The 12,358-nt window shown below is 37.5% G+C and overlaps 1 protein-coding gene across 8 annotated transcripts in view; it reads right to left on the minus strand.

Moving 5' to 3' along the window:
• Window positions 1-12,358, minus strand: part of LOC137635197 (G patch domain-containing protein 2-like) — a 784,198-nt gene that overhangs the window by 387,139 nt on the left and 384,701 nt on the right. For 6 of the 8 annotated variants that reach the window (XM_068367662.1, XM_068367664.1, XM_068367658.1 and 3 more), the window contains 2 exons: window positions 10,298-10,387; window positions 9,669-9,767 (listed from right to left, as the gene is read on the minus strand). In XM_068367662.1, the coding sequence (XP_068223763.1) occupies window positions 9,669-9,767; window positions 10,298-10,387 (189 nt within the window). The remainder of the gene's footprint in view (window positions 1-9,668; window positions 9,768-10,297; window positions 10,388-12,358) is intronic. The other 2 variants (XM_068367661.1, XM_068367660.1) reach the window with 1 other exon arrangement.

Genomic DNA, 12,358 nt, shown 5'->3' on the forward strand with positions numbered 1-12,358 from the left:
TTTTGATACATCAATGTCTGGATTCTCTTTACGACCTCGGGATCAGAGCCCCAGGCAAAATCACACAAAGACAACAGCTTCTGACTGGCCAGGACTCGAACCCTGGTCCAGGAAACTTGTATTAACATTGACATACCATTTGGCCACAAAGAAAGATAAAAGTCAATGACAATTCTTCTGTACTTATACCTGTCGAATTCAGGTTTTTTGTACTTAGAATTGAAATCAACCCATCTTCACAGCCGTAGCTAATTGGTATGTTTTTGACTTGGCAATCAATTAATGATAAATCTTGCACATTTAGAAGTGTTTTTCCTATTCATATAAGCCATATATTTCTTTATACATTAATGTCTGGATTCTCTTAACGACCTCGGGATCAGAGCCCCCGCCAAAATCACACAAAGACAACAGCTTCTAACCGGCCGGGACTCAAACCCTGGTCCAGGAAACTTGTATTAACATTGACATACCACTTGACCATGAAGAAAGATAAAAGTCAATGACAATTCTTCTGTACTTATACCTGTCAAATTCAGATTTTTTGTACTTAGAATTGAAATCAACCCATCTCCACCATTGTAGCTAATTGGTATGTTTGTGACTTGGCATTCGATTAATGATAAATTTTGCACAGTTAGAAGACGTGTTTTTCATATTCAAATAAGGCATGTATCTTTGATGCATTAATGTCTGGATTCTCTTAACGACCTCGGGATCAGAGCCCCAGGCAAAATCACACAAAGACAACAGCTTCTGACTGGCCGGGAGTCGCTTTTTCAAGATAATAAAATACTGTTCCATGATGTATCTTGGAAGCAAATGACACTCTGTCTTGTCATATTCTGTTAATACTACTTATAATGAAAATTTTAGTGTTTTTACATACATTACATATGATGATATAGCATTGTCAAAATCTCTCTGGAAATGGGAGATTGTATCCTTTATTTAATGTGAAGTTCAGTCTTTTCTTCTTCTTCATATCTATAAAGGTAGGCTGGAGTGTCTTCTAACTTTTGGGATACTCTCTCACAATGATCAGCTAGTGGATTACTCACTTCTAAAGGATTAGTAATATACTGATTATTAATTTTAACACTGGTGAAGGATTTAGAGTATATTTGCCAGAAATTTTATAAACTTTCCTTCAAACAGTAGAAGGTACAGGTCTTTTATTCACGTAAGAAACAAAAAATTACCATAACTGACCTCAAGCTACTTTGATTGTTTGTCGAAATTGTACTCTGCATTTCTTATAAGCAACAATATTCTCTTCAGTGCAATTTCTACAGCTCCTTGTTAATCAAATTCTAGTAGATCTGTGTAACACCTGAATTTCTCGTGACCTTCAAGGGACTGGTTGTCGATGGAACAGACCTGTCATTTCTGGGATGGAATGCACACCAGCTGTGTGATGGCTTCCATTTAGTAAATCATTTAAAATTCCTCTCCATTACTTTCTACTTCGCTCAGTTCTTTAAATTTTTGCCAGTCAGCTCTATCCAAGTACCATCAAGGTAATCAGTATTCAGGCAGACCATTGTTAAGTTTCAATTAATATTGGTGCATCATCACTTGTATACCAGTCATCCAATCTTCTCCACTGAAGTCAGCTACACAGAGCATGCTATTGAAAGATCAATGCATGAAAAATTACTTTTCTGGATTTGAAATTGAGTGGGCTCACCTGTGTTTAGAATCTCAATATCTTCATTTTCTATTAGTGATGCTAGCAGATTGCCATTTGAGTTTGCTAAAACATTTCCTCATAATGGGTATCAGCTGTTCATGTCACCCAGAAGAAGAAATGGTTGAAGGAGTTGGTTTAACACCTCAGTCACATCATCATATGAAACACTATCATTAGGAGATAAATATAATGAACATATGGTATATTTCCCACTTATAAAATGATTTTGGGAAATGTCACAGCAAACATACACGAGACTTCTAGCATGACTTCTTCCCTGAGGATTACATGATGTTCTGTAATTGATGTATTCTTTAGGGTAGGGATTAAAAACATCTAACATTGTTTCTTGTAGGTGGGTGGTCATGAAATAGGAGCTTTAGCTCTTCCTATTTAGCCATAAGACCTTGACATTTCCACTGTAATATTGAAGAGAAAATACAAAATTCTATCAGTTTTTTTATTGATGGGAGTCTCTGATACTCTCTTTGAAGAAGTATGTCTTGTAAGTTTAGTTTGACGTTTTTCTTAGCAGCCTTCTTATTTATTTGAGGAGAAGGAGGGGGAACTTGATATTTAAATTTTTTGAAGGTTCATTGTCTTTTTCAGATAAAATACTACCTATTTGCTATTGTTATTTTTGCATTTCTCATTGGAGGGAAGAAGAGTGGTGGTCTCTCTTTTTTTTTATTGAGAGATGGAGTGCTACTAGGATTATGTACCTCCATTATCACAGGTGCATCACATAACTTCTAGCATAAGATTCTTCCCCTAAATCTGGCAATGATGCTACCCATGATGAAAGCCATGGGCTGCTCCTCTGAGGTGTGGCAGATTTTAAGAAAGGAGGCGTTGCCTTTTTGATGAGGCACCGAAACTAAATTATGAGGCACTGTAATAGCCTTTGGAGGTGATTTAGCAAGAGGATGCTTTATATTACCTGGTCTAAGTGGTGTTGCAATTCTCTCTGGATGTCCCGCATCCTAATATTTTAAGTACTTATGGTTTTGCTTAGAAGTCACCTAGCATATCCTACACTGATATGCTCTATATCTGACTTCTGAGCATCTGCTTCATCTATTTCATACTGAGGACATTTCTTATTTGTTGCTTTATGATTCTGGCTATGATTAGTGCACTTTGCAATAGAAGTGCATGGTCCATACTCAAGATTCAAACAATTGTTGAAGATCTTTTCATTTATACACTTTAAATAAATATCCAAATTTGAAGCAATTGCAGCAATGTAAAGGTTTCTCTCTATAGAGGCTAATGTGAAAATGATCACAGTGGTGCTAAAAATCTAATAAATCTTCTAAATTTCTCTAGGGCACATATCTAATGTTTCTTCATCAACAAATTCATAAAGGTCTTTATTAAAAATCACCCCTCTTCCATAACTAAAATTCAAATGCGGTTTGATATCCACATTTAAATTTTCTTTTATCTCTCTATGACTTAGCATAAATGACTATGTTTTTGATTTGGCATGAATTAAAATGGACTTCTTGCCAATCTAGAAATGGCTCCAGGTTCTATAGTACCTACTTTCTGTTGCATTAGTTTGTTAAATTTAAGATAATTTTACTTTTCACCCTTCAAGACAGCAATAACCCACATTGGTGGCTTAGGCTTCCTTTGTTCTATTGATGATATATACCAAGGTTTCCAGAAGCAGTATTGCATACTACTCCAGTAATCTTGCTATTATCAATTTTCATTTTTGAAACTTGGCAAATTGCTTTAAAAGCCTCTTCATGATTATTATAGGAGATCCATGTTTCCCATTTCCCATCGTCTTCCCAGAAATTCATCTATATTTCAGTAACCTTATTGAAAGGCTCAAGTCATCAATAATGTTTCATGTTGACAATTTATTGGTAAATCACATATATGCATGACTTTCAACTTCCTCACTGTTTTTGTACATTTGAAGAACAGCCCTAATTAATTTCCAGGTCGTCAACAAAATTTACCATATTCAAACAAGGAGAGGTCGTCAATGGTGTCTGGGGTTCGCCATTTAATCCAAGGGTACAGGGAACATTACGTTTACTCATCTTTCTTTTCCCATCCATATACCAAGGCACTTCCCCTTATTTTGGGGGGTAGCCGACACCAACAATGAAACAAAACAAAAAGGGGACCTCTACTCTCTATGTTCCTTCAGCCTAATCAGGGACTCAACCGAGTTCAGCTGGTACTGCTAGGGTGCCAGAGCCCAACCTCCTACATTTCCACCACAGATGAAGCTTCATAAAGCCGACTCCCCTACTGCTGCTACCTCCGCGGTCATCTAAGGCACCGGAGGAAGCAGCAGGGCCTACTGGAACTGCGTCACAATCGCTCGCCATTCATTCCTATTTCTAGCACGCTCTCTTGCCTCTCTCACATCTATCCTCCTATCACCCAGAGCTTTCTTCACACCATCCATCCACCCAAACCTTGGCCTTCCTCTTGTACTTCTCCCATCAACTCTTGCATTCATCACCTTTAGCAGACAACCATTTTCCATTCTCTCAACATGGCCAAACCACCTCAACACATTCATATCCACTCTAGCCGCTAACTCATTTCTTACACCCGTTCTCTCCCTCACCACTTCGTTCCTAACCCTATCTACTTGAGATACACCAGCCATACTCCTTAGACACTTCATCTCAAACACATTCAATTTCTGTCTCTCCATCACTTTCATTCCCCACAACTCCGATCCATACATCACAGTTGGTACAATCACTTTCTCATATAGAACTCTCTTTACATTCATGCCCAACCCTCTATTTTTTACTACTCCCTTAACTGCCCCCAACACTTTGCAACCTTCATTCACTCTCTGACGTACATCTGCTTCCACTCCACCATTTGCTGCAACAATAGACCCCAAGTACTTAAACTGATCCACCTCCTCAAGTAACTCTCCATTCAACATGACATTCAACCTTGCACCACCTTCCCTTCTCGTACATCTCATAACCTTACTCTTACCCACATTAACTCTCAACTTCCTTCTCTCACACACCTTTCCAAATTCTGTCACTAGTCGGTCAAGCTTCTCTTCTGTATCTGCTACCAGTACAGTATCATCCGCAAACAACAACTGATTTACCTCCCCTTCATGGTCATTCTCGCCTACCAGTTTTAATCCTCGTCCAAGCACTCGAGCATTTACCTCTCTCACCACTCCATCAACATACAAGTTAAACAACCACGGCGACATCACACATCCCTGTCTCAGCCACACTCTCACCGGAAACCAATCACTCATTCATTTCCTATTCTAACACATGCTTTACTACCTTTGTAGAAACTTTTCACTGCTTGCAACAACCTTCCACCAACTCCATATAACCTCATCACATTCCACATTGCTTCCCTATCAACTCTATCATATGCTTTCTCCAGATCCATAAATGCAACATACACCTCCTTACCTTTTGCTAAATATTTCTCGCATAACTGCCTAACTGTAAAAATCTGATTCATACAACCCCTACCTCTTCTAAAACCACCCTGTACTTCCAAGATTGCATTATCTGTTTTATCCTTAATCCTATTAATCAATACTCTACCATACACTTTTCCAACTACACTCAACAAACTAATACCTCTTGAATTACAACACTCATGCACATCTCCCTTACCCTTATATAGTGGTACAATACATGCACAAACCCAATCTACTGGTACCATTGACAACAAAAAACACATATTAAACAATCTCACCAACCATTCAAGTACAGTCACACCCCCTTCCTTCAACATCTCAGCTTTCACACCATCCATACCAGCTGCTTTTCCTACTCTCGTTTCATCTAGTGCTCTCCTCACTTCATCTATTGTAATCTCTCTCTCATTCTCATCTACCATCACTGGCACCTCAACACCTGGAACAGCAATTATATCTGCCTCCCTATTATCCTCAACATTCAGCAAACTTTCAAAATATTCCGCCCACCTTTTCCTTGCCTCCTCTCCTTTTAACAACCTTCCATTTCCATCTTTCACTGTCTCTTCAATTCTTGCGCCAGCCTTCCTTACTCTCTTCACTTCTTCCCAAAACTACTTCTTATTCTCTTCATATGACTGACCCAATCCCTGACCCCACCTCAGGTCAGCTGCTCTCTTTGCCTCACGTATCTTGCGCTTTACTTCCACATTTTTCTCTCTATATTTTTCATACTTCTCTATACTATTACTCTGCAGCCATTCTTCAAAAGCCCTCTTTTTCTCTTCCACTTTTACCTTCACTCCTTCATTCCACCGTTCACTGCCCTTCCTCATGCTGCCTCCAACAACCTTCTTGCCACATACATCACTTGCAATCCCAACAAAATTTTCTTTCACTAACTTCCACTCCTCCTCTAAATTACCAGTTTCTCTTGCTCTCACCTCGTCATATGCCATTTTCAACCTTTTCTGATATTTACTTTTTACCCCCGGTTTTATTAGCTCTTCAATCCTCACTACCTCCCATTTACATCCACCTACTCTATTCCCCTACTCTTTTGCTACAACTAATTTTCCTTCCACCAAAAAATGATCAGACATACCGTTAGCCATACCCCTAAACACGTGCACGTCTTTCAATCTTCCAAACATTCTTTTAGTTTTCAAAACAATCCATTAATGCCCTTTCTACTACTCTTCCATTTGCCACTCTTACCCATGTATACTTATTTTTATCTTTCTTTTTAAAGAAGCTAGCACTTATTACCATCTCTTGTTCAACACACATGTCTACCAGTCTCTCACCACTCTCATTTTCACGTGGTACGCCATACTTCCCAATGACACCTTCTACCTCTCCAGCGCCCACTCTAGCATTTAAGTCACCCATAACAACTACATAATTCCTTCTACACACCTAGTTAATTCATTCCAGAACTCATTCCGCTCTTCACTTTTCTCACTACCTGGCCCATACGCACTGACAAACGCCCAACATTCCCTACCCAACCTAACCCTTACCCACATTAACCTAGATGATATCTCCTTCCATTCCACTACTTTACCTGTCATCCACTCACTCAGCAATAACGCCACACCCTCTCTCGCTCTTCCCCTTTCAATCCCAGACACTCTACCAGACATTTCACCAAACATCACTTCACCTTTTCCTTTCATCTTTGTCTCACACAAGGCCAATACATCCATCCTTCTACTTCTAAACATACTTCCAATCTCACATCTTTTACTCTCTATCGTACTACATCCACGCACATTCAAACACCCCAAAACTAGAGTGCGGGGAGCAGTCACTCTCCCCCCAGCTCCATCTCCTTGTCGATGTCTCGCAGGAATTTTATACAGGAGAGGGGGTTCCCAGCCCCCTCGTCCCGTCCCTTTTAGTCGCCTCTTACGACACGCAGGGATAACGTTGGTGCTATTCTAATTTTTATATGCCCCCGCGGCCACAGGGAGCATCTTTCTTTTAGGGGGAATAATAAGGAATAATAAATGAAAAAATATATGGAAAAAAAGTTTAATGGAAAAAAAATATTAAAATTATCTGAAATTCTTAAGAAAACCCCATTAACCTTTCAAGGAATTATTTCCTCCACCAATGACACCTGCGAGAGCAGACTCTCAAATGCCCACTTCCTACCCTACCCCAAATGGATGGTACTACTATTATTAGAGTGGCTGAAGTGTATGTCAAACCCGCTTGATGGGACCGAGAGAATTTCAAGAATACAATCATCCCCACTCTAATCATAGTGGTAGGCAAACCAGACAATGAGAGGTCCTACCTTACGAAACTGGCTCAACCCTGGAATCTGAGGCCAAATTTCAGCAAAGCATAGTTCCGTGTGACATTGTGGGAATACTGAACTGATACTCCTATGATCCAAGATCACCAAAGCTCACACAATTAGTTTTGAAAAAAATCTCTAATCCCGGATATGGTGTCTCCTCCAAATATCTAGACAGTGAAAAGGGTAAGACAATTTTGACCGCAAGGTCAGAGACAGCTAACAAATATGAAAAAGGACGGAATACTAAGTAGAAATAGAATGGGAAAAATTTAAGAGTCAAACTGAGAAAAAGAAAAAAAATATTTCCCAGTTTAAGAGCCCTTCTACCCAGCACAAGGTTTCCGCACGGAAATGATATGCTGTGATGAAACGAAAGACTACATAAAGGCATTCTCTCACTAAGAAGGTACTGATTATAAATAAATGCATTTACTATCATGGAGGGTTAGAGTCTGTTGTAACTATTGTATGGTTACATCAAGGCATTCTCTCATTGAGGGTAATGAATAGTGAATAAATGCATCTACTACCATGGAGGGTTGGAGTCCGCTGTAACTATTTTATAATTACATGCAAAATTGCATGTAAAACAGCAAACAAGATATAACATATATACTTGCAAAGAGGCCTTATACAATTGGTTGAAAATATTATTTATCAAAAAACAACAGAAAAGTGTATTTTGTAGAAAAAAGAACATGAAGGGTTGTAAAATAAATAAATCAATAATTTTCTAAAGATAAGTCTCACTATTTTATCATATTTCTAAAATAAAAAAATACAGGATGGGATTTACATTAAATAATTTTCTAAAGATAAGTTTCACTTTCATTACATTTCAGGGGGATGTAATGGGGTGCTGGCAGCAGCAGGTGGGTGGGGAGAAAAAGGAGGAGTTGAGCCAGGAGAGGGAGAGAGAGATGGTGGATGTGTGCGAGGAAGGGGAGGCTAAGGTGGGGGAGGAGGAGGAGTAATAGTATTGCTACCGTTATTGTCATCAGAATAATGAAAATCACTTTCTGAAGACATTTTCAGGAAGAACATAATTTCTCATTATCAATGTCTTTTTCATCACTGCTTAAAAATGACAATGCCTCTCGAATATCTGTAGATGTACCTAAAAATGTCAAACTCCTTTTGAAATCATTTTCAATGCATGTATCAGCTGGTCGACAATGACCAGAGGATGTTGATGGCTCGTCCACCAGTTATGACTTACTTCAGAGGCTTGCAGCCTACTACTATGCGCGTAGCCATCCACCTTCCATACACTCAAATAGTTGCAGTTAGGTCTTTACTGGCTAATTTCCATATGCATCAATCGATGCAGTTAAGATTTTAAGGGTTAAGATTCTTTCGGTACTGTGCACAATCAGAACTTTTACTCAACGGTGAACTAGAACATATAGGTAAAACTTCAAAAGTTACCCAAGGGTTCTTAGTCTTCTCTGGATGTTCCCCTGAACCAAAAGCAAATAAAACAAAATTAGTAAAGGCATATATTACCCACTAATTTACTTTATATTTGAACACTCATAACAGTCAGTTATTAGCCAAGCGTAATTCTTTAAGAGGGCGTTAACACAGACAACACCCCTCCAAACATAAAAACAAAACATAATCCTGTGGCAGCATGTTTCACAAAGCCAAGTGAACTACTCTCATCAGCATATAAAGCAATTCAAGAAAACACGCCAAAGTAAAAGTTAAATAACCTAAAACCATTTAGAAAAAAAATCCAATTTCAATTGGGTGAGCCAATATAATCACAACCCATTAGTGTGAACATAATGAGAGAACTAAATACAAAGTTGGCATGGGCTAGCTACTCCAAGGTTGTTGCCATTAGTCTCTTCATTATGCTTTGACTGAAGAGAGGCATAGCCTCTTAAAGGTATTAAAACAGGAAATTTTTTGTATTTTTGGGGCAATATTGAATTACCTTTGAGAACAAAGCAATATGAACTTCAGTGGAAATTCATAGGAATCAATCAACTCTTGAAACATACTTTATACTTGCACAGTACTGTACTTCATATACAGCTGTAAGTCTAAAAAACATACTGTAAATGATTAAGCAAAAGGAATAATATACTGTAGTGGAAAAGTAGGCTTGTATAAATACTCAAAACGCATTTCAAGCTTTCGCACAGATATCTCCTACATTATTTAGTTATCATTACGAGGGCAAATCAAGTTCTAAATTCAATACTTACTTGAAGAAATCTTGACACCTTATCATTGACAGAGGACACTATACTGTAGCCAGGTTTTCTGTCCCTTATTCTCCTTCGACCAGCACGAATTTCTCTTCTCTGGAAAGTTTTAACAATTAAAATTTGAAAGACAGAATTCAAATAATCTATCTTCACAATATAAATCGTGACAATTTTGATTACACAATACCTGAATCTCGTGAATTCAATTGGGTAATTTTCAAAATATAGCAAAACCAAATCAAAGTCAGCAGAGTACTGTACAAATAAAACATAAAATACAAAAATAATGCACTATCTCTGGATACATAAAACTAGTGAATCTGCGAGATTCATATTGTGTATTTCAGTGACATTCCCTGAATAATCTATGTATATTTCCTATGTATCAGCTATTGAGAAAGTAATAGAATGCACACAAAAAAATTACAATTACAAATAGAGTACGGTCCAATCAATAGAAGTTACTATTAACGATTTTGTACTTAAAATTCTTTAATATTTCAGAACTGCTCAAGAACTGATACAACCAACGTGAAAATATTCTTTTATTCTCGTCGCCAAGTGTCCTGGCTGAGGTTAAAAACACATCCACCTGAAAATTATCCAAGTGATTTTTAGATACTCACCAAAAGCCTCTCTCTCAGCTTTTGAAACCTGAGTCGGCAGGCTTGCTGATTCTCTACGGACATAGTCTCGTACCTCTCTTTGAACAGAGCCTGGAAAGGAAACACGGAAGCAACTCATGGTACCCATTACAGGAACTTATCCTCTAAACATCTCCTTAACTTAAGATGACCAAATTAGGTTTAGAATGAACGGTTCAAGTTAACCCAATAAACCTACTAAACTTTTTAATCCTCTCCTTATTGAATACTATTGATTATTACCATGATAAGCTTCTTAATAAAAAAAGAAAGGATCATATACTACCCCTTACCTGTAAAGATTTAAGTGAAAAATTGTTTGATATTTCTATATTTGAGAAATATCACACAGTAATCCTCTTGATCTGGACCACTACATTAAATATTAATTCAAATTATAGTACAAAAGTACTGTAATCAATATATTCATTATACAGTACTTTAGTTTTAAGTAATCTAAACTAAAATCATGTAATATACAAACCACTGTTCTAAAATGATGTTCAAGGACTCAACACAAGGCTGAAACACTTGCCTAAAAAACCTTAAACTCCTTCTGCCTTACCCTCAACAACAATTGGCATATGGCCAAAAAATACTGTTCTAAGATTTTTTCTGTTATCAATAAATAGTTTACTATATGATAAGATTTTAAATTCTTAAATTTATATACTTCTGCACCTCAAAAATTTAATTAATTCAAGAGGTCACACCCAACCTTCATTGGGCTAAAGCTTTGAAATTGTAGTTTTGGTTGACAAACTAAAAAATTAAGAGAACACACAGTGGATTTATATGACTAGCTTTTCAATATGTCAATAACTACTTCTACTACAACATATGGCCACTGGTGAGGCATAAAGTGAAAGAAGCATGGCAAAAATGGAGAGAAATTACTGGAGTTGTTTTGAACAAGAAAATAACATTATAACTCAAAATGAAGATCTAAAAGACAGTTATAAGGCAGTACTATAATATGGGCCCAAAACTTAGGAACTTGAGAGAAAGGAGGAGGGATTGTTAGAAAGAACTGAAATGAGGATGGCGAGATGGACTGCTAGAATATCACTACTGGAAAGGAGGGAGAGTCAATATACAAAAAGAATGTGTAGTACATGTAAAAGATAAGGCTAGGGAAGGTTAATTAAGATACGATGGTCATGTTATAAGACAAATGGTGGAACCAATCCAGAAAGCTAAGAATATGGAAGTGATGGGGATGAGTGTGGGGCCTCAGTAGATCAGGTGGATGGATGTGGTAATGAGAGATATGGGTGGGATGAGACTGATACAGTGGGGCTAATAAGTTAGAAAGTAGTTGACATCTCATAGTCTAGTACTGTACTATGTTTTGTAGCCGAATTTGATCCTTTTAAACAGTTCTTGATGATAGTGTGATCCACTAAAGTTTTCAACTTAATATCACAGTATATCTACTGGAAAAAAAGATTAAGTATAGCCTGTAAAAATACTCATATCTATGAGTTTATGATGGACAAACATGATATTTTAATTATAAAATAAATTTTTGAATATACTTACCCGGTGAATATATAGCTGCAACTCTGTTGCTCGACAGACAAAAAACTGTACAAAAAAAACTCGCCAGCGATCGCTATACAGGTTGCGGGTGTGCCCATCAGCGCCATCTGTCGGACAGATACCAAGCTCCATGTAAACAAAGACTCAATTTTCTCCTCGTCCCACTGCGTCTCTATTGGGGAGGAAGGGAGGGTCCTTTAATTTATATATTCACCGGGTAAGTATATTCAAAAATTTATTTTATAATTAAAATATCATTTTTAAATATTTAACTTAGCCGGTGAATATATAGCTGATTCACACCCAGGATGGTGGGTAGAGACCAGTAAAATATGTTTACATTTTATGAGCTAAGAGTTTTTATTTCATTTTAGAAGTTATCAAAATAACAAAAACAAAATAAATAGGTACCTGGTAAGGAAGTCGACTTGAACGATTACTCTGCCTTATAAGTACGTCTTCCTTACGGAGCCTCGCGATCCTCTTAGGATGCTGATAGAC

This window comes from Palaemon carinicauda, unplaced genomic scaffold (genome assembly GCF_036898095.1).
Source record: "Palaemon carinicauda isolate YSFRI2023 unplaced genomic scaffold, ASM3689809v2 scaffold10, whole genome shotgun sequence".
Taxonomy (NCBI): Eukaryota; Metazoa; Arthropoda; class Malacostraca; order Decapoda; family Palaemonidae; genus Palaemon; species Palaemon carinicauda.